This window comes from Chiloscyllium punctatum, chromosome 10, assembly GCF_047496795.1.
Source record: "Chiloscyllium punctatum isolate Juve2018m chromosome 10, sChiPun1.3, whole genome shotgun sequence".
NCBI classification, from domain to species: Eukaryota; Metazoa; Chordata; class Chondrichthyes; order Orectolobiformes; family Hemiscylliidae; genus Chiloscyllium; species Chiloscyllium punctatum.
Window position 1 is genome coordinate 33,578,461 of NC_092748.1, and position 24,301 is coordinate 33,602,761.

General features: G+C 42.0%; 1 protein-coding gene across 5 annotated transcripts in view; it reads left to right on the forward strand.

The window, feature by feature from the left end:
* dgkg (diacylglycerol kinase, gamma) overlaps positions 1-24,301 on the forward strand; it is a 527,377-nt gene that overhangs the window by 105,429 nt on the left and 397,647 nt on the right. For all 5 annotated transcript variants that reach the window (XM_072578849.1, XM_072578848.1, XM_072578852.1 and 2 more), the window contains one exon: positions 8,314-8,390. In XM_072578849.1, coding sequence (XP_072434950.1) covers positions 8,314-8,390 — 77 coding nt within the window. The remainder of the gene's footprint in view (positions 1-8,313; positions 8,391-24,301) is intronic.

A 24,301-nucleotide genomic window follows, 5' to 3' on the forward strand; every position in this document is an offset into this window, starting at 1 on the left:
TTTACGCAATTTCATGTCACATTTTTAGTCTGCAATTATTTCACCATCACTATATGATAGTACATTAGCAATTATATTATCTTTTCTAGCGAACAATTCTTACAATGTTGAACTAGCTGAAACAAAATACACTGGTATGTTGAGCTTTACATATGTCTATACAGGTCACAGGATTGTGCACCGTGTAAGTGAGTCACTTTTTGTTATGGTTGTGGCAGCCATAATTTTCAAATGTCTGAGCTCGTAAAAGTGCTGAAAACCTCTGCAGTGGAAAAGAAATTTTCTTGTGATGCTGATTCTATTTCTTAGAAAAATAACTTACTAGCTGCTCTATGCCCAACTGCAATAAAACTGGACATCCACCCCACCTCACAATCCCAGTCACTAGCATCAATTGCCGTACTAAAAGGTTTAATGAAGTCAGAGATAGCTAAGACATTAATATTGTTTTCAGCTTCTCAAAAGCTGTTTGAAATTCCTTTGACCACATTATCTTTGCCTGTTTTCGTCATAAACTCTTCGGTGGTATGGCTATCTTTGTGAAATTTGGCACAAATTTCCAGAAAAGCCACACATCTCCCAATAATCTCATGGTTTCATAAGCCTAACAACAATGCAATTTTTGATCAATTGTGCCTTCAAGGGGTCCTAGAAAATTCATGTTGACCAATGTCAAAAGATGTTAATTTACCCAATTATATGGTTGTACAATAGTTTTGTGCAATTTCTTTCATTTATTGATAATCCATAGAACATAGAACATTACAGCACAGTACAGGCCCTTCTATCCTCAATCCCAAAGAGAGAATGCTGGAAAATCTCAGCAGGTCTGGCAGCATGTGTAAGGAGAGAAAAGAGCTGATGTTTCGAGTCTAACTGACCCTTTGACAAAGGGTCAGTTAGACTCGAAACATCAGCTCTTTTCTCTCCTTAAGGATGCTGCCAGAGATTTTCCAGCATTTTCTCTTTTGGTTTCAGATTCTAGTATCCACAGTAATTTGCTTTTATCCTTTCTTCCATCCTCGATGTTGTGTCGACCTGTGAAATTAATCTGTTGCCCATCTAAACTACACCATTCCAATATTATCCATATTTATGTCCAATGTCCATTTAAAGGCCCTTAACATTTAGGGCGGCACGGTGGCTCAGTAGTTAGCACTGCTGCCTCACAGCACCAGGGCCCCAAGATCGATTCCAGCCTTGGGCGACTGTCTGTGTGGGTTTCCTCCAGGGACTCCGATTTCCTCCTACAGTCCAAAGATATGCAGGCCAGGTGAATTGGCCATGTTAAGTTGCCCCATAGTGTTAGGTGCATTAGTCAGAGGGAAATGGGACTGGGTGCGTTGCTCTTCGGAGGGTCGGTGTGGACTTGTTGGGCCAAAGGGCCTGTTTCCACACTGTAAGGAATCTAATCTAACATTGGCGAGTCTACTACTGTTGCAGGCAGACCATTCCATGCCCCCACTACTCTGAGTAACGAAACTACCCCTGATATCTCTCCTAAATCTATCACACTTCACCATCCGAGGAAAAAGGCTCTCACTGTCCAACCTATTCAACCCTCTGATTATCTTATACGTCTTGACTAAGTCACCTCTCAACTTTCTTCTCTCCAACGAAAACAGCCTCAGTTCCCTCAGCCTTTCCTCATAACACCTTCCTTCCATACCAGGCAACATCCTAGTAACTCGCCTCTGAACTCTTTCCAAAGCTTCCACATCCTTCCTATAATGCAGTGACCAGAACTACACACGATACTCCAGGTGCGGCCATACCAGTGTCTTGTACAGCCGAAGCATGACCTCATGGCTCCGAAACTCAATCTGCCTGCCAATAAATACCAACATACCATATGCCTTCTTAACAACCCTTTCAATCTGGGTGGCAGCTTTAAGGGTTTTACGCACCTGGACACAGAGAACTCTGTTCATCTACACAGCTAAGAATTTTACCATTAGCCCAGTACTCTGTATTCCTGTTACTTCTTCCAAAGGGAAGTACCTCACACCTCTCCACATTTAAACTCCATTTGTCACTTCACAGCCCAACTCTGCATCTTATCTATGTCCTTCTTTAACCCACAACATCCTTTGGCACTGTCCACAACTCTGCCTACCTGACTGTCATCTGCAAATTTACTAAACCATCCTTCAACGCCCACCTCCAGATCATTTATGAAAATGATGAACATTTTACATCAACCACCATCCTCCGTCTTCTCTCAGCTAGCTAATTTCTGATCCAAACCGCTAAATCACCTTCAATCCTGAAACTCCGTATTTTGTGCAATAACCTACTGTGTGGAACTTTAGCAAACGCCTTACTGAAGTCCATATACACCAGATCAACTTCCTTACCTTCATCCAGTTGTTTTGTTACCTTCTTGAAGAACTCAATCAGGTTAGTGAGACATGAACTACCCTTTGCAAAACTGTGTTGACTATCAAATTATTTATTTCCAGATGATTATAAATCCTGTCTCTTGTAACCTTTTCCAACACCTTACCCATAACCAAAGTAAGGCTTACTGGCCTGTAATTATCAGGGTTACCCCAACACCCCTTCTTGAACAAGGGAACAACATTTTCTATCTTCCAGTCTTCTGGCACCACGACTGTCCATAATGATGACATAAAGATGAAAGTCAAAGGCTCTGCAATCTCCTTCCTGGCTTCCCAGAGAATCAGAGGATAAATTCCATCTGGCCCAGGGGTCTTATCTATTTTCAGATCTTCCAAAATTGCTAAAGCCTCCTCTTTGTCAACCTTAGTCCCATCTAATCTTGTAGTCTGTATCTCTGTATTCTCACTAACATCGCCCTTTTCCAATGTGAATACTGATGAAAAGTATTCAGTAAGCACTTCCCTTGTGTCCTCAGATTCTGCACACAAAGTTCCACTACGATCTTTGATTGGCCCTAATCCTAATCCTAATCCTAATCCTAATGCCTTCCTTGAAGATTTTAACCTACTGCGAATCCTCTTGCAAGGATGCCTTCCTTAAAGAAGCTCTCTTCCTTCCTCTACAAGAATTTCAGTGTGTCCCTCTCTCTCTGCACACCCCAGGTAGTCTCCCCTGCCCAGAAGCTCTTCAGCCACGTCCTCAAACAGACTCACTACCACAGCCACATCTCCTTCCTCAGCACCTGCCTATGGAACCGACTGACCCCGCACGGACTCCAGACGATGTTCAGACCAACAAAATTTGGACCCAACCAGGACAACCAGTACCTACAACAAATCCGAAGCCTCGGGTATGAGGCCTCCCTCTGGATCCTTCGCTCCACGCTTGCAGCCATGCGCCACTACCTACATTCCCTGCAATTAGACCTACCCCAGCTCAGGACAATTCTCTCACAGACCTGCAAAGGACCTCTGCTGTTCTTCATCCACAGAAGAATCCATACACTAAACAAACAGTTCTTCCTAGCCATATCGGAAATTAAAGACCCTAAGTACCAAAAACTTTTATGTAATTACCCCCACACTCTGGGTTCCTCAACTGTTCCAGAATCTTCCATCGGCCTCCTAAATCACTCAGGCGCCATTAACCACGTGGCCGCTGCAGCGCCCGCAGCAGCAACCGCCACCGCGAACCATGACATCACTTCCGCCCACACCGACCTTGCAGCCTCCACGATCGCCGCCCAGACAACCGCCTCCACAATCGCCAGAAAGACCATCGCCGACAGATTTGCGGCCTCCGCGGGGTCCACGGCTATCGGGAATAACACCGTTTCTGTCATTGCCACAGCTACTTCCGCCCCCTGGGTTGCCACCGCCGCAGCCACTTCTGCCCCCAGTGATATCACTAACCTGCACAACCACCATGCCGCATGTGTCTCCGCCCCCCAAGCCGATCTCCATCACCACGCCTAACTCTGCCCCCCACACCAATCTCCGCCCCCATGCCTAACCCCACCCCCACTCCCAGCTCCAGCTCCACACCAGGTCCTAGCTCCCAGCCCTGTCGTGTTTTCACCATCCCTCCAGAACTACCCCTCTCTGAGGATGAAAGATCAGTCCTCGGCAGAGGCCTCACCTTCGTTCCCCTACGCTCCCAAATTAATGAGTTCAACACGCGGCGAGACATCAAACACTTTTTTCGCCTCCGCGCCTACTTCTTCAACCAGGACTCCCGTCACCCTCTGACCCCTTCTCCCGCCTCCAACACACCCCATCCACCTGGACACCCCGTGCTGGCCTCTTACCCGCCCTCGATCTCTTCAACCTCTCCACCCCTCTCGCCCACTCCAATCTCTCACCCTCGGAACGTGCAGCACTCCACTCCCTCTGTTCCAACCCCAACCTCACTGTCAAACCGGCAGACAAGGGAGGTACGGTAGTAGTTTGGCGCACAGACCTTTACACCGCTGAGGCTAAACGCCAGCTCGCGGACACCTCCTCCTACTGCCCATTTGACCATGACCCCACCTCCCACCACCAAACAATCATCTTCCAGACCATCCATAACCTCATCACCTCAGGGGATCTCCCATCCACCGCCTCCAACCTCATAGTCCTACAACCCCGCACCACCCGTTTCTACCTTCTGCCCAAAATCCACAAACCTGACTGCCCTGGCCGACCCATTGTCTCAGCCTGCTCCTGCCTCACTGAACTCATCTCTGCATACCTCGACACGGTCCTGTCCCCCTTAGTCCAAGAACTCCCCACCTACGTTCGGGACACCACCCACGCCCTCCACCTCCTACATGATTTTCGCTTCCCCAGTCCCTAATGCCTTATCTTTACCATGGACATCCAGTCCCTGTACACCTCCATCCCCATTACGAAGGACTCAAAGCCCTCCGCTTCTTCCTTTCCCACCGTACCAACCTTTACCCTTCCACTGACACCCTCCTTTGACTGACTGAACTGGCCCTCACTCTGAACAACTTCTCTTTCCAATCCTCCCACTTCCTCCAAACCAAAGGAGTAGCCATGGGCACCCACATGGGCCCCAGCTATGCCTGCCTCTTTGTAGGATATGTGGAACAGTCCATCTTCTGCAGCTACACTGGCACCACCACCCACCTTTTCCTCCGCTACATCAATGACTGTATCGGCGCTGCCTCGTGCTCCCACGAGGAGGTTGAACAGTTCATCCACTTTACCAACACCTTTCACACCAACCTCAAATTCACCTGGACCGTCTCAGACTCCTCCCTCCCCTTCCTAGACCTCTCCATTTCTATCTCGGGCGACTAAATCAACACAGACATTTACTATAAACCAACCGACTCCCACAGCTACCTAGACTACACCTCCTCCCACCCTACCCCCTGTAAAAATGCCATCCCATATTCCCAATTCCTTCGTCTCCGCCACATCTGCTCCCAGGAGGACCAGTTCCAATACCGTACAACCCAGATGGCCTCCTTCTTTAAAGACCGCAATTTCCCCCCAGACGTGATCGACGATGCTCTCCACTGCATCTCCTCCACTTCCCGCTCCTCTGCCCTTGAGCTCTGCCCCTCCAATCGCCACCAGCACAGAAACCCAATGGTCCTCACCTACCACCCCACCAACCTCCATATACATCGTATCATCCGTCATCATTTCCACCACCTTCAAACGGACCCCACCACCAGGAATATATTTCCCTCCCCTGCCCGATCAGGGTTCTGAAAAGACCACTCCCTCCGTGACTCCCTCGTCAGGTCCACACCCCCCACCAACCCAATCTCCACTCCCGGCACCTTCCCCTGCAACTGCAAGAAATGCAAAACTTGTGCCCACACCTCCCCCCTTACTTCCCTCCAAGGCCCCAAGGGATCCTTCCATATCCGCCTCAAATTCACCTGCACCTCCACACACATCATTTACTGCATCCACTGCACCCGATGTGGCCTCCTCTATATTGGGGAGACAGGCCCCCATTCGCGGAACGTTTCAGAGAACACCTCTGGGACACCCGGACCAACCAACCCAACCGCCCTGTGGCTCAATACTTCAACTCCCCCTCCCACTCCACCAAGGACATGCAGGTCGTTGGACTCCTCCATCGCCAGACCATAGCAACACGACAGATGGAGAAAGAGTGCCTCATCTTCCGCCGAGGAACCCTCCAACCACAAGGGATGAACTCTGATTTCTCCAGTTTCCTCATTTCCCCTCCCCCCACCTTGTCTCAGTCCCAACCCTTGAACTCAGAACCACCTTCCTAGCCTGCAATCTTCTTCCTGACCTCTCCGCCCCCACCCCACTCTGGCCTATCACCCTCACCTTAACATCCTTCCACCTATCATATTTCCAACGCCCCTCCTCCAAGTCCCTCCTCCCTACCTTTTTATCTTAGCCTGCTGGACACACTTTTCTCATTCCTGAAGAAGGGCTCATGCCCAAAACGTCGATTCTCCTGTTCCTTGGATGCTGCCTGACCTGCACTTTTCCAGCAACACATTTTCAGCCCTAATCTTTCATTCTTTTATTCCTGATATGCCTATCGAAGGCCTTCAGGTTTTCCTTAATCCTATCTGCCAACAATTTCTCATGTCCCCTCCTGGCTCTTCTTAGGTCTTTAGATCTTTTTCTGGCTAACTTATAACTCTCAACACCCCCCCTCCCCCTCCCCCCCCCCCGAGCCTTCATGCCTCGTCCTCACATAAGCTTTCTTCTTCCTCTTGACAAGAGCTTCAACTTCTTTAGTAAACTATGGCTCCCTCTCTGAACAACTACCTCTCTGCCTGATAGGTATATACTTATCAAGGGCCCACAGTAGCTGTTCCTTGAATAAGCCCCCCATTTCAAGAGTGTTCATCCCCTGCAGTTTCCTTCCCCATCCTATGCATCCTAACTCTTGCCTAATCTCATCATAATTGCCTTTCCCTTAGTTATACCTCTTTCCCTGCGGTATATACCTATCCCTGCCCATTGCTATTGTAAACATAAAAGAATTATGGTCACCATCACCAAAGGTTTCACCTACTTCCAAATCTAACACCTGGCCGGGTTAATTCCCCACTGCCAAATGCAATATGGCATCATCCCTTGTTGGCCTGTCTACATATTGTGTCAGAAAACCCTACTTCACACATGGAACGAAAACTGACCCATCTAAACTACTTGAAGTATAGTATTCCCAGTCAATAGTGGGCATGTTAAAGTCCCCCATAACAACAACCCTGTTGATCTCTCTCCTATCGAGTATCATCTTTGCTATCCTTACTTCTACATCCCTGGAACAATTCGGAGGCCTATAGAAAGCTCCCAACAGGTTGACCTCTCCTTTCCAGTTTCTAACCTCAGCCCCCAAACTACCTCAGTGGATGAGTACCCAAACATTTTCTAAGCTGCTGTAATACTACCCTTAATTAACAATGCCACACCCCCACCTCTTTTACCATCATCTCTGTTCCTGCTAAAACATCTAAATCCCAGAATCTGCAACAACCATTGCTGTCCCTCCTCTAGCCACGTCTCTGAAATGACCACAACATCGAAATCCCAGGTACCAACCCACGCTGCAAGTTCACCCACATTATTTTGGATACTCCTGGCATTGAAGTACACACATTTAAAACCAATATCCTGATTGCTGGTGCCCCTTCAAAACCTTGTGAACCTATCCCTGACTTCACTGCCCTACTTCCTGTACACTGAAACTACTACATTTCAAATGTAATAACAATCCTCAATTTACTGTGTTTTCAGTAGTTCAATGAATTTCAAGGCTAAATAGGGAGAGCATGTGTTACTTGTATATTATTCTGCAACTGCCATTGCCAATGTTACTCTTAATCTCAGTTGGCGTAATTGCCAATATATTCAGATACAATTTTAAAATGACAACATATTGTTTAGAATCTAATACGGTACAGAATTCAGTTGATCTTGAACATTACAGTTTCTTAGATTGTCGAATGCTGGATAAGGTGATGCTGGATCATAGCATTTCCATCACTGTGTAAGACATCTAATGTCAACACAATGGTACAGATTGTACAGCACAATATTCAGCTTTTGTTGCCTAGGTGATAACCTGGCCAAGCGGAGTGCTGACCAATCTTTGTTTCAGTGAAACCACTGGAAACTGAATCAAAGATTGTGGAAAGGTCAAGTGATCCACACTACCTGGTTTAGAACAGAGGTGATATAGCTACGCTATCCAAATATGTCTTTTTTTTTCAGAGTGAACTTCCCCAATAATACCTCAGCCAAAATGGTATTAAATCTGTAGCAGGTGATTGAATGAATCCTCTCCTGTGAATGGTGAAATGCCAAGACACGAAGTGCCTCTGCATTTCAGAATTGAAGCTTAATACAAAAATAAATTGCACCTTTTCAAAATTTTCTCTTTTTTTTCCCCCAGATTCCACAAAGAAACTGAAAGATGTACTGGAGGAATTTCATGGGGATGGAGTGCTGTCTAAATATAACCCTGAGCAGGTGGTAATAACTTCCTCTCCTCTTAGAATATTTGTGTAGTTTTCAAAAACCAGCACAAGTGCTATAATTTGCTCATTAAGAGCTGAATGTTCACAGCTTTCAAAATAACTGATTTCTGTGAAGTTGAACAAAGCAAATGGTTGAAAGTAGAAAGTATTTAATAAATTGCAGTGTAGCCTGTGAGTCAACTGAAAATTTAGTCCTAAGAATCATTAGATATCTTGATCATCCTGAAGTTATCTTGCTCAAATATTACTTATGGAAGTAATATTTTTATGGCACTAATCTGTGGATAGCATTGATTGCATTTCACCATTTCTCTTATTTTTAATGGTAATTTAACCTCTTGTGTAGTAAGGCTTACTATTGTTAATTTTTCTTTCCAGTAATTTGTATCTTAGTTAATTAGTGGTGTTAAAGAACTAATAAATTTGTCTACTCTTCTTATTGAAATAGTATTAGATGATACAAATGGATCACAATTGTGATTTTTATTATATAGTTTATCTAATTATAAATTAAAGTTATTGATGATTGGTGTCACAACAAAATTCTAATTGTTTCTTTCGGTGGCATTATTGAATAATGAAGATTTTAAGATAAGTGCTGTTTTAAACAGTGTGAACTATACTGGAGTCTTATTGCTCAGAGAGTCTCTAGGTTTGACTTCTGCTCCAGGGTAAGTAACCTAATCTTTTCATCCGTTACACTTGTCATCTAGGTGATAGCGGCCATGCATTTTGAAGGACTCTTGGCAAATTGCTGTAATACATTTTGTAGATAGTAAGCATGAGTGCTGCAACTGAACCAGTGGTGGAAATAGGGAATATTTAAGGTAGTGATGCTTTGGCTAGAATGGTGTTGAGAATCTTGATAATTGGTAGAGCTGTACTCATCTTGGCAAGTGCATGATATTCCATTATATTCCTGACTTGTCTCATTGTAGACGTTGTACAAGCTTTGGGAAATCAGGAGGTCAGTTCCTCACTATAGAAGTTTCTGCTTCTGACCTGTTATTGTAAACACACTGTTTATGGACAGTCAACGATAATGTCTAGGATTGGAACTGGGGGAATTCAGTAATGTTATTGATTGTCAAAGGGAAATTGTTAGATCCTCTTGACAGGAGGTTGTTATTGCCAGGTAATTGTGCGACACAATTGTGTTATCTCTACTTTATCAACATAGCATGAATGTTGTCCAAACATTATCTCGTGTGGGCACAGATTGTTTTAATATCTCAATAGTTATGATAGTAATGAACACTACAAGCAGACACCCACTTCTGACCCCGCATTGGAGGGAAGGTCTTTGACAAAGTAGCTGAAGATGGTTGCTTTTGAGGAACTCCTGTAGCAATGTACTGTACCAACACTCTCAACCATTTTTCTTTGTGCTAATTACGACTGTAATCAGTGGAGAATTTTAAGCCAGTTTTGCTATAGTGCTTTGCTACCACACTTGGTCACGTGCTTATTTGATGGAAGGGCAATCGCTTCCATCACACCTCTGGAGTTCAGCTTTTATTAATCAATGCGTGGCCCAAGATTGTCATGCTATCTGACACTGAGAGTGCTTGACAGAGTTGAAAATGACTGTCTATGAACTAAGTTGTTGCTGGGTAAGTGCAGTTTGATGTCACTATCAGTGACATCTTCCAAATCTTTGCCAATAATTGGCCAGATTATGTTTGTCCCGCTTTGCCAATAGCATATCTGACCAAATTTTAATATTTTTGGTGTTTTCTATCAGTCTTATTCCCTTTCTGGGTGTTTTTCCACAAAATTAATGTGTAGAGAAAATATGGCACCCAGGAATATCAGGTTCTTTCATTCTTTCCTCAGTGGTTAGCACTGCTGCCTCACAGCACCAGGGACCCGGGTTTCATTCCAGCCTCTGGCAACTGTCTGTGCGGAGTTTGCACATTCTCCCTGGGTCTGCATGGGTTTCCTCCAGGAGCTCCAGTTTCCTCCTAGAATCCATAGGTGAATTTTCCATGCTAATTTGCCCATAGTGTTCAGGGATGTGTAGGTTAGGTGCATTAGTTCGGGGTAAATGTAGGATAGCTGGGGAGTGGATCTGGGTAGGTTACTCTGAAAGGTCGGTGTGGACTTGTTGGGCCAGATAGCCTGCTTTTACACTGTGTGGATTCTATGATTTTGCAGCTTGGCAACCTTGAACCGATGTTCCCAACTATGTGTTGGTGATGTTGATGGGGGTGGGAGGGGATGGATTTCTAAGTTTGGGAGGTACTGAATTGTCGGAAGAGTTCATGGAATTGTCTGCAATAATGTTGCAGTAAGATTAAAACCTGATATATCACCGAATATAATCAGTTGTGGCATTCAATCTTATTATGGAATGAACAGTATTCTATGAAGCCCAAGCCTGAAGACTGCTCTGGACCTTGCCTTCTCTTCATTGTGGCCATTCTACCTCAGATTTTTATATCTGCAGGGAAAGGAGGAAATTTGGCTCACTAACGACAAACTTGTTTATGGAAACATTTATGAAAATTCCTTTTTTAACATTTAATCATTGAGGAAATTGCCTCTTATTTAATGAAGCAGTGCCTGAAGCCATGATGATTCATTGCTGTTGTGCTTAGTAAGATGGAAAGAGTATAGCCTCATTTAATCATTGGGCAGAGTATTCAGTACTGGAAAGCTCCTTATTTCAAAACTGACCTGCTAGCTACAGGCTTCTTTTGTTTCTAGATTCTTAAATTTACAACTTTCTTGGTGCTTTTTTGCTAAATCTCTGGTTCTTTGAAAGATCTTTGTTCAAGATTTATCCCAGATATGGACAGCTATCCTTTTCCATTATTGGAGTTGGTTTTCAATATATTACATTGTAGGAGATGCATGCTTTTGAATTTTTTTTTAATTGACTGTGTTACAGCAGTTCCCCAGCATTTGGGAATTAAGCGAATAATATTTATGACAGATTAGTGGAATGCTTGGGTAGAACTTAATTTGCAAATTTGTGGACTGCTGTCAGCAAAAGGAGGTATGCTGGACTTGTTAACGTTGTCCTCTTTATCCTCAAAACTAGAGGTTTATCGGCAAAGGAGGTCAAGACTCCTGCTGGTGCTTTCTATATGTTAGGTAAACTCTGCAGGTACCCTGCCTCTATTCCTGATGAAGGGATTTTGCCCGAAACGCAGATTTTCCTGCTCCTCAGATGCTGCCTGACCTGCTGTGCTTTTCCAGCATCACTCTAATGTAGACTCTTTCTATATGTTGTTGCAGTTATAAAAATTCAACAGAACAGTGTATTCCAGGAAAGGTTCCCACCAAAACAAAGTCATTTGCAAGCTTGTCTTTCTGTAATGTAAGCTACAGAAATGTGAAGGCAACTGTTCATTCTCGTGGTACTTCAGTTTTTAAATATTTCATGTTACAGATTGGGAGATAACTGTATTGCTGAGGTTTTATTGCATTTCAACGTGGGAGTTCTGCTCTTAAAGATTAGAATCATACAATCCTTTGTTTTATAGCAGGTCTTTTGAGCATAAATTTTGAGTTGATACTTCTGTGTATTACAGGCAGAGTTAATTGTAAAAGGTGCAATTGTTTAACTAAACCATCCACTTTTTATTCGATCATGGACGTGGACAACATTGGGTGAGCCCATATTTGTTAACCATTTGAGAAGGTGGTGATAAGCTGCCTTCTTGAGCCGCTGCAGTCTGTGTGCTGTAGGTAAAACCTCAATGTCATTTGTAAGGGAATTGCGGGATTTTGACCCAATGACACTGAAGGAATAGTGAGATATTTCCAAGTCAGGAATGGTTTGGAGGGTGGTGGTGTTCCCATGTGTCTACTATCCTTGTGTCTCTAGATAGAAGCGGTCATGGGTTTAGAAGGTGCTATCTAAGGAACTTTGATGAATTTCTACAGCACGTCTACTCTAGAGTGTCAGTGGTATAAGGAGTGGATGTTTGTGAATGTGGTGCCAATATACGGGCTGCTTTGTCTAGGATGCTGTCAAAGTTCTTAAATATTGTTGGAACTGTAGCCATGCAAGCAAGTGGGAAGTATTCCATCACATTCCGACTTGTACCTTTGTAGATGCTGGACAGGCTTTGGAAGTCAGAGGGTGAATTACTCCCTGCAGTTTTACTAGCCTCTGATGTGCTGTTGTAGCCACTGTATTCATATAGGTAGTCCAGTTGAATTTCTGGTTGATGGTAACTCCGAAAATGTTAGTGGAATATTCAGTGATGGTAACCTGGTAAGATTCTAAATGTTACTTGCCATGTATCAGCCAAAGTCTGGAAATTGTCCAGGTATTGCTATATTTGGACATGGACTGTTTCAGTATCTGAGGAGAGATGCAGAGATGTCCAAGAGCTGAGATGACTGACCTCCAAGAACCATAATTGTCATGTTATCGCCAAGTATGATTCCAAACACTGGTGAGTTTTCCTCTAATTGACGCCACATGTTTGGGCTCCTTGATGCCACACATGGTCAAATGTAGCCTTGATGTCGAGGGCAGTCACTCTCATCTCATCTCTGGAATCAGTTCTTTGTGTTTGAACCAAAGCAGTAATGAGTTTAGGAGCTAAGTGGCTCTGCTAGAACCCAGCTGGATGTCAGTGTGTAGGCTATTGCTGAGGCAGTGCTGCGTAATAGCAGTGTTGCTGACACCTTCTGTCACATTGAACCTGTTGGATGGGATGATAAATTTATAGCATTAATATCTTAAGAATTTGGAATTTTTTTACAAGTATAGCCAGCTAGAGTTTGGTTAGTCCTGTGATGATTTAGCTTAAAAAAAAGCAAGTTATTTCAAACATTGACCAACATCCATTAATACCAAGAAAACATGTGACTCCAGTCATATGCCTGCAGGGTTAATGAATTAAATGTTTATACTGTTGTATTTATGATGAATAAACACATGAAGGCCATTAGTTTAGCTTTGACTTCAAAGCAGAAGGTCAGGATCTAAATCCGAAGAATCAACTGTTCAGTTTCATTTCTTCTGGCAGGATAATAGAGTGTTTAGCTCAGGGAAACCACTCACCTCAATGGAACAGTTGTTTAAATTCAGGCCACTGGAATTATGAAAGGTTCATGCCAGTGGACTCTGAAAGAAACAGTAAAATTGTCTCTGCATTGCAAAGAAAGCAAACTGCGAAGAGTTGGTTAAGTTTAAAAACTTAGATTTGAGATTGGAGTAAACTTTGTCTGGAATCATCTATTTTTAAAGTGATAGTGTAGGGGAACAGGTCGAAACATTGTTTTGCTGTTTGCATTCAGATATTTGAACTGTTTCATGAACCTAGCTTTTTTTTTCTTCACTTGCTTTGTCTAATAAACCTATTATTGCATGCAAATTTTGAAAAAGTCTGTGGCCTTGAGTGAATATGTTTTGTTGATGCACCACTGTGTTAACCAACTGCAAAAGTTTAAAAATGATCTATCAAGCCAGGTTTAATTCTGAGATGTGATTTGTCAAATATTACCATCATAATGGATGTAAATATTCCCTTGTCACTATTTGAAGAAAAGCAGTGGAGCTTACCCCTTTGTACTTGTGAATTTTTATTGCTCAACCAACACCTAAAACAAAAGGCCATGTCATTTTTCTTTTCATTGCTGTTTCTAGAATCCTGCACAAACTGATTGCTGAAGGTTGCAGCAGATGGGTGGCATGGTGGCTCAGTGGTTAGCACTGCTGCCTCACAGTGCCAGGGACCTGGGTTTGATTCCCACCTTAGGTGACTGTCTATGTGGAGTTTGTACATTCTCCCAGTGCCTGTGTGAGTTTCCTCTGGGTGTTCCAGTTTCCTCCCACAATCTGCAGGTCAGATGAATTGGCAATGCTAAATTGCCCGTAGTGTTAGGTACATTAGTCAGGGGTAAATGTAGGGGAATTGGTCTGGGTGGGTTACTCTTTCGAAGGTCAGTGTGGACTTGTTGGGCTGAAGGGCCTGTTTCTGTACTGTAGGGAATCCAATTTAATGTGGCTTCAGAAATGCTCACTTGCTTTGGCATATCCTGTGGTTGTGAAAGGCAGTGTATAAATGCAAATCAATACTTGTTTTGTGTCAATTCATCCTTTTAGATTAAAGTACTCTTCTAACAGCCAAAGTAAAGGGCTCTTTCAATAAAATTCAGCTCTTTAGCAAATATTGGTCCGTTTCCATGGAATTTTCACTTACAGTTTTTCTGACCAGTTAGATATCTACTTCTTTTATGTTTACAAAGACAAGTTGAAATGGATCATCCTTTGCATTCAGTAGATTTGCTGTTGTACCAAAATCAATAACATTCCTGTAAAAGCTAAAGGCAGACAAATGACAATTCTTTAGCAACAGAATAATTGAAGGTAACAAGATAAATATTTGCTGAATGTATTTGTTCACGTCATAGAAGTCCTATTGTCTGGCTGTAAGTATGTTTCTGCCTAGTGATCGACAGACCTTGAGTGAAATTACTGTGAGGAAAAAGGCAAATTACATTTCAGAAATGTATGTCTGATTTTAAAAAATGCTTTATCAACATTTTTACAACCTCTCGATGAAGTGATTATGAGGAGGTAATCTGATTTTGTGTTTTTTTTAGTTTCAAATCTGTTATTGTTTTAGAGTGGGTTCCTTCAGTCCAAGATTCAGATTCTCGGGTAATTATTGCAATCATTTGAGATTCATTGCTTTACATTTTATTTTCATGACCTGGTGAAGTGACTCGATATGTTCCCAAAACATCATATAAATGTTTTGACCTCAGTTACATTCTGTGGTCGCAAATTCCACAGACTTGCCATTCTCTGTGTGAAGCGATTTCCCTTCACCTCAGTCCTGAATGGTATGCCCATACCCTCTAGATTCTGATCTTGATCATGGACTTCCTCACCATCCGGCATACCCTGCATCTATTCTGTCTAGTCCTGTTAGAATTTTATAAGTTTCTATGAGATAATCCCTTGTTCTTCTGAACTCCAGTGACTGTAGTCTGAAGTGATTCAACCTCTCTTCAAAGTCAGTCCCACCATCCAAGGAATCCATCTGGTAAACCTTTGCTGCATTTTCCCTAAAGCAAAGCATCCCTCCTAGAATAAGGAGACCAAAACTGCACACACATTCAAGATGGGGTCTCACCAAGACCCTATATAATTACAACAAAACATTCCTGTTCCTGTACTCAAAACCTCTCACTATGGAGGCAACATGCCATTTGATGCCTTTACCACCTGTTGCACCAGCATGCTTACCTTCAGTAAATGGTACATGAAGACACCCAACTCCTTTCACACATTCTCCCATCTTAATTTATAGCCATACAGATAATCTGCCTTACTGTTCTTGCTACCAAAGTGAATAAACTCTCATTTACTGCATCTCTCATATATTGCATTTACCCACTCACTCAGCTTGTCCAAATGACACTGAAGCATCTCTGCATCCAATTCAAAACTCTCCTTCCCAACCAGCTTTGTGTCATCTGCAAATATGGTGATATTACATTTAGTTCCCTCCTCTCAATTACTGATCTATATTGTGAATAGCTGGGGTCCTAGTGCTGAATCCTGCAGTATCCCACTAGTCACTGCTGTCATTTGGAAAAAGTCAGTTTGTTCTCAATGTGTGTTTCCTGTCTGCCAACCAGTTTTCTATCCATCTTCAATTCACTACCCCCACAATACACTATAATTTTACACACTAATCTCTTTTATGTGGGTCTTTTGTTGAAAACCAAAGTCTAAATAAACCATATTTACTGGCTCCCCTGAACAACTGTACTAGTTATTCTTGAAGAATTCCAATTGATTTGCCCTACATGATTTCCTTTCATAAATCCAAGCTGCCAGCCGTGTGTGATCCTACCACTGTTTTCAAAGTGCTCTGCTATTAAATAATTTTTCCCGCTATCAACATCAGGCTGATTGGTTGGTTTATAATTTCCAGTTTTTTCTGTAACTCCCTTTTTAAATAGAGGGGTAACATTAGTTACTCTCCAATCTTAGGAACTGTTCCAGAGTCTTTCAAATCTTTGAAGGTGATCACCAATGCATCCATTATATTTAGGTCCATTTCCTTCAGAACTCTGGGATATAGATTATCAAACCCTGGGGATTTATCAGCCCTCAGTCTCATCAAATTTCCCAAAACCAATTCCCAACTGAAGCTGATCTATTTCAACTCCTCCCTCTAACTAAACGCCTGTATGTTTGTGTCCATCTTTGTGAACACAAAACCAAAGTATGTACTTAGTTGATCATTCGTTTCTTTATTCTAGAACATAGAACAATACAGCGCAGAACAGGCCCTTCAGCCCTCGATGTTGCGCCGACCTGTGAACTATTCTCAGCTCGTCCCCCTACACTATCCCAAAATCATCCATGTGCTTATCTAAGGATTGTTTAAATCTCCCTAATGTGGCTGAGTTGACTACATTAGCAGGTAGGGCATTCCACGCCCTTACCACTCTCTGCATAAAGATCCTGCCTCTGACATCTGTCTTAAACCTATTGCCCCTCAATTTGTAGTTATGCCCCCTCGTACGAGCTGACATCATCATCCTAGGAAAAAGACTTTCACTCTCTACCCTGTCTAATCCTCTGGTCATCTTGTATGTCTCTATCAAATCCCCTTCTAGCTGCCTTCTTTCCAGTGAGAACAGACCCAAGTGTCTCAGCCTTTCTTCATAAGACTTTCCCTCCAGACCAGGCAACATCCTGGTAAATCTCCTCTGCACCTTTTCCAATGCTTCACATCCTTCACGAAATATGGGGACCAGAACTGTACACACTTCTCATTATAAACTCCTCATAAACATCTCTGACTGTAAGGGATCAACATTTGACTTCACCAATCCTTTTCTCTTCATACATTGGTAGAAGCTTTTACTGTCAGTGTTAATATTCCCTGCAAGTCTATTGTCGTACTCTATTTTCCCATTCTTAATCATTCCCTTTGTTCTCCTTTTGAATTCTAAACTGTATCCACTTCTCTGGTCTGTTGTTTTGTTATTTGACCAATTTGTATGACTCTTGTTGGATCCAGTATTATCTTTAGCTGTGGTATGACTGGCGCCTCACGTAATGTTAGCAAAATCTACATATTTTCATGCTCCGTTCCTTCAAAATAAAGATCAACATTCTATTTGCTTTCCCAAATATTCAGTAAACTTATGTGCTGCCTTTTTGTGATTCATGCACAAGGGCTTCTGAATTCCTCTGAGTTGAACATCCTGAAATCTTACCCCATTTAAATAATAATCAGCTGATCTGTTGTTCTTGTGAAAATACATAGCCCTAAATTTCCCCATATGATACTATGTTTGCCTATTTTTCTGTCTGCTCACATAACCTGTTTTTCTTTGCTTCTGTATCATCTATATGTGATCCTTGCCACTTGTCTTCCTACTTATTTTTGTATATTTAGTTACGGTGCATTCTCTTCCATCATCCAAGAGATAAATTGTAAACCATTGCGGTCCCAACACAAATTCCTGTGGTGCTCCAGTAGTTGTACGATACTATCCTGAAAAAGTCCCCAATAATCCAACTCTGTTTCTATTTGTTACCCAGTTCTCTATACATGCTATTTTACTAACATCACCACCTTGGGTTCTCGTGTGCCTTGCTAACCTGTGTTTGCAAAGGTCACAACACAGTGTCCTACATCTGATATAATTCTGCAATTGGACAGCAATTGATGGATAATCCTACATGCAAACAATTGTACTTAAAGCCAATTTAACATTGTCATTCAGGCTCGCAATGTGGTACAATTGTGCACATTGGAAGCCTCATGTTTTGGCACATTGTGTCTTGTTCTTTGTCTGCAAGTATACACACTGCACCTGTTCTAACCTAAGAATAGGTGGCAGTTAATCGCTGGTTCCTTTCTTGGTCTTAGCTTGGTAAAGCAGTCAAACTCTGGTTTAAAATCAAAATTGACACTTAACTATCAATCATCATTAACTGGAATATTCTCCATGGTAATGCCTCCACCAGGTAAAGTCCACTTGCCAAACAATCAACACTTTCCTCTTCTACAATATAACTGCTCTCCCCCTTTAAATCTATATTCTTGCAAATTGTCCGAATAAGTGTGAGATGAAAATTTTTACAAACTGTGGCATTTTTCAGCAATACTCAAATTTGTGTAGTACAGTACCAAATAACCATTTGAAAAAAATCTATATTGACCTGATTCAAAGTCGAAACATCTTGCCACTCTGCCAGAGTAAAACAGGAGGCAAGTTTCCTTATTGGCAGGAGGTCACTAGTAGCACATGGCATTGTGTTGAGGCCTCAACTAATGACTTTTTAAAAATTGGTGTAGTTGATGAGATCAAGAACCCACACAGTCAAATCTGCTGAGAACAAAACAAAAGGCAGCGTTGTTGTTACAGTCCCCATAAGGCTGACGACTTTAAAAGAGAAATTTGATATTTCTGTACAATAGGATTTCGGGTTTCAAGATTTTTTTAAAACCAATGAATGAAAGCATTTAACATCAGAAAATCCCACCTTATAGTTACATTTTACAGAGTTTCCTTAGTCTTCATTAATTTCTTGATTTTTCAGGAACCTATACAAAATGATTTGTTTCTCCTGGCGCTTGCTTCTGTTTACCTTTTCTCGCCAGGTAATGATTAATTCCCAAGTTGGCTTTTGTGATGTGGATTGACCTGGAGATTTCTGCTTCTAGTCAATGATGATGGAATCTTCCAACTTTGCTGAAGATTTTACAAATCCAGTCTCTTTAATTCACATGGGAGATCTATTTGCATTCTGTGTAATCTCCTCAGATGCCTGCTGGGTCCTCTATTCTCTGTCTCATTCTTGTAGAAGCCTTTGTTTCTGAGTTTCAGGGATACCTTAACTCTTTTTTTATGTTTCAATTTGCAAACTAACCTCTCAAAAGCTATCTCTGTGACAGTATAAATCACAGGCACTTTGTATGCAGGTGCATGTCCTAATTAACTCCGCTTTACACCGTCAAGTGTATTAAATCTTGTACTTAAATAGTTTAATGTATAAGCATTTATAAAGCTTAACATTGCTGTCACCTCCCTGTAAAAATTAGAGCCTAAGCTGTCTATCCATTATCAGACAACTATTTACAGGATGAACATCTTGCATCTCCTCCTCAGTAAATCAGTCTGGGCCAAATTGTCTCAATACAGCAACCAAGCCATGCAGACTTATTGTCGAGCAGAATTTGGAGTGGGTCACATGAACCCTAAATTGATATATTTAATTAAGTATTCCAAAATCACACATGAAATTCATATGTTTTATTTTCAAGGCATCTTGACCAAATGGATCATTGGGCTAGAAAATGGAAGTTGGAGTTCAATCTGAATAAAAGCAATGTATTGCGTTTGGTACAACTAACAAGGGTAGGGTCTATATAATTGATCATTAGGCCTTGCATATTGTTGTAGAACACTCGGGACGGAGGTATATAATTCTTTGAAGTTTGCGTCACATATAGACAGGGTGGTTAAAAAGGCGTTTGGCACGTTTGCCTTCATTGCTCAGTCGGATTAGATGAATTACAGTGTGGAAACAGGCCCTTCGGCCCAACAAGTCCACACAGACCCGCCGAAGCCTCATGTTTTGGCACATTGTGTCTTGTTCTTTGTCTGCAAAGAACACTGCACCTGTTCTAACCTAAGAGAATAGGTGGCAGTTAATCGCTGGTTCCTTTCTTGGTCTTAGCTTGGTAAAAATCAAAATTGACACTTAACCCACCCAGACCCATTCCCCTACATTCACCCCTGCCCCTAACACTGCGGGCATTTGAGCATGGCCAATTCACCTAACCTGCACATTTTTGGACTATGGCAGGAAACCGAAGCACCCGGAGGAAACCCACGCAGACACAGGGAGAATGTGCAAACTCCACACAGTCAGTCGCCTGAGGCAGGAAATAAACCTGGCTGTCTGGCGCTGTGAGGCAGCAGTGCTAACCACTATGCCACCGTGCCGTCCTTTGAGCATAGGAATTGGGAAGTCATGTTAAGGTTGTACAGGACATTGGGGAGGCCTCTTCTGAAATACTGTGTCTCGTTCTGGTCACTGAGTTATCAGAAGGACATTATTATGCAAGAAAGAGCTCAGAAGAGATTTACCAGGATGTTGCCAGGTATAGAAGGTTTGAGTTATAAAGGAAGGCTGGGACTTTTTTCACTGGAATGTAGGAGGTTGAGAGGTGAAGAAGATAGAAATTTATAAAATAATGGGAGGTACAGAAAGAGTTAAAGGTAGTTGTCTTTTCCCTAGGATGGGGGATTTCAAGACTGGGCACGTTTTTAAGGTAAGAGGAGGGAGGTTTAAAAAGGAAATGAGGAGCATATCTTTTACACAGAGGATGGTTCCTGTGTGGAATGAACTTCCTGTGGAAGCTTTGGATGTGGATACAATTTTAACATTTAAAATACATTTGGATAAGTACATGAGTAGGAAAGGTTTGGAGGGATAAGGGCCAGGTGCAGGCAGGTGGAACTGGTCTGGTTTGGAATTATGGTCAACATGGACTGGTTGGACCGAAGTGTCTGTTTCCATGCTATATTGACTCTAAATTAAAGATATTAACAAAGTAAGAAATTGACAGAACTGATTATAGAATTGAATACTTTTTATGTAGTGAAAATCCAGAAAAAATGGCAGTCAAAACAGGCTTTGGTTCCATGTGTGTAGATTACTTAAATATCATAGATAGATAGACAGAAAGCGAATGAAAAATGCTAATGGAATATTGGCATTTGTATCTGGAGAAGTAGAGAAACCAGCAGAGCCACATTAATCTGTAAAGCTCAATAAACTGCTTCATAAAGCCCTGGTTAGATTACACCTGGAGTAATGTGTTCGGTACTGGGCTATATACTTTAGTAAGGATTTCTAGATCTTAGAAGCAGTGCAATATAGACAGAAGTGTTATCACACAGAAAAAGGTGATTTGGCCCATTTTATCTGGTTTCTTGCCATTCTCTTTTCCCCTTATCCTTGTTTGTGATCTCTGGTTAAACAGTCATGCAACAATCAAACACCCTCTTGAATAATTTAAATGAGCCTGCCGACACCGCACCTTCAAACATTGCACCCCAGACCTGAACCAAAGGTGTGTTTTCCTCCCCTGCCGCACCCCCCCCCACCCATCCCCTGCCTTGCATTTGATTCTTTTGCAAATCACTTTATATCTGTGCCATCTTGTCCTGTTTCTCCCCATGTATTCTGCATAGCCCACTCATGATTTTGAAAACTTCTGACTTGTCTTGCATTGTCTTGTCTCCTCCCTGACGAAAACCGCTTCAACCTCTGCAATCTATCCACATAACTGAAGTTTCTCATCCCTGGAATCATTCTTATAAATCTTTTCAGCACTCAATCCAACGCATTCACATCGGTGATTTGGCCATGCTAAATTGCCCGTAGTGTTAGGTAAGGGGTCGATGTAGGGGTATGGGTGGGTTGCGCTTCGGCGGGGCGGTGTGGACTTGTTGGGCCGAAGGGCCTGTTTCCACACTGTAAGTAATCTAATCTAATCCTTCCTGTACTGTAGATTCCAGAAGAGTATACAATTCTCCCGCCCTTCTAAATCTCTTCTGTACATATTCAATGTGTTCATGTCCTTGCTAAACATGGTGCCCTCGTTCCCAAGCTGAGTTCTAACCAGTTTCTTATACAAATTCAGCATCGCCTCCTGGCTCTTGTTTTCTACACTACTTTTCATAAACCCAGGATACATTATCAGAGCGACACCAGAATTCAAGGGTTAAACTGCAAAAAAGTTTGTTACAGAATAAAATCTGAAGTTGCATTCTCAGGAAATTAAAAGCTAAAGGACTGATTTGCAAGATGTTAAGGAGTAGAGATAAGTTAGAAAGAAAGAAATTTCTTCCAGTGGTTTGGGAACCTTTGATGAGGGAATGTTGCCTTGTCTACGGCTAGACTTTGAGGAATGAAATTAGGAAACAATTTCATGTGAAGGGTCGTAGAAGTTTGGAACACTCTTCAAGCAGCAGTTGATGCTAGATCAGTTCACTTTAATTCTGAAATTAATAGATTTTTGTTAATGAGTTTCAAGGATATGAGAATTAAGATGGCATATGACGTTAAGTCACAGATCAGTCATGGTTTTAATGAACTTGAGGGGCTAAATGGCAGACATTTAGTTATTGAAGGAGATGTGGGGTAGAGAGGCTGGATATTACCTCTGCATTCCAGGATCATCCTGGAATAGGTGCCGTTTTAACAGTGAAGGAAAAACATGGTGGTGCTGTATGTATTCCAGCCAGCTCTGATGATTAGTGTTCTGATGCTAAATCAGTTGTCTCTCATAAGTGTACATGTTTTTTATCCCTTGAGGTTAAGCAAGTCATGCTCGGGAGAGAGAGTAAGGGTTTTCCTCTGGACAAGGATATCAAGGTGGAGGTGACCAGTATGACTGAGCAGATCAGTAACCATGGATGCTCTTACTACCTTTAAAGTGCTATACAAAACAATTTTGTGTTCCTGTTCTTCTAAAAGTTTGCAAACACACTTTTCCATATTTCACTGTTTTCCTGTTGCTAATATTAGGAATCATCCTTCATAAATAAAATATTTAAAGCTGCTGTTGCTCTTTTGTTACTGATGAGAGCAACTGTTATCCTGTAGAAACCACGATATAATCATTAATATTTTGGATAGATTTCAAAAGGGGAAGTATTGCTTGACCAATCTCATTAAATTTATGATTCAATGAGACTAAGCAGGGCAATGCTGTAGACGTGAGTTATCTGGACTTTCACAAGGCAATGGGTAAGCTACCATTTAATAGATTAGTGAATATGTCAGTGAATACATAGTCACGAACAAGCATAGTTGAAAGACAGAAGGTAACAAGTAGGTGTTGTGTGATCAGTTGAGTATTTCCTGCATTTACTGTTTTTGTTAAACTATACCCATCCCATTAACGTCCACCACAATCAGTTGTCAGTACCGCTTCTCCATCTCTGAAAAGTTATCAACCTGTGAATCTAATTCACAAGCACCACTCATCCTCTCCAGAATCGATATCTATCTCTGATGGTCTTTTCCTGTTAAATGCTTTCTGGGGTTAGAGATACTTTTTTGCAATATGACTGTAACCAGCAGTGTTCCACAGGGATCAGTACTGGGTCACTTTTGTTTGTCATTTATATAAATGATTTGGGTGAGAATTTAGGAGACGTGGTTAGTCAATTTGCAGATGACATCAAAATTGTTGGTATCATCAGTGGACAATGAAGAAGTTTATTAAAGATTACAAAGGGATCTTGATCAATTGTGTCAATGGACTAAGGAGTGGCAGATGGAGTTTAATTTGGATAAATGTGAAGTATTACATTTTGACAAAACAAACAAGGACAGGACTTATATAATTAATGGTTGGGCCATGGGTGGTGTTGTAAAACAGAGACCTAGTTGTTCAGGTCCATAATTCTTTGAAATTTGCATCACAGATAGATAGGGTGGTTAAGAAGGAATTTAGCATGCTTGCCTTGATTGCTCAAATCGTCGAATGCAGGATATTGGTGAGTACTATGTGCAGTTCTGGAAACATTATTAATTTAAAGAGGGTTCAAATGTTGCCAGGAATGGAGGGGTTAAGTTATAAAACAAAAGGCTGGATAGGCTGGGGGATGTCAAGACAAGGAGGCATATCTTTAAGGTGAAAGGAGAAAGTTTTTATAAAGGGTATAAGGTGCAACTTTTATTTTACACAGAGTGGTTAGTGTTTGGAATGAACTGCCAGAGGAAGTGGTGGATGCGGCTACAGTTACAATGTTGAAAAAACATTTGGATAAGTACATGAATTGGAAAAGTTTGAAGGGATATGGGCCAAATGCAGGCAAGTGTGACTAGTTTAGTTGGGAACATGTGGACTAAAGGGCTTGTTCCCGTGCTGTTTGAGT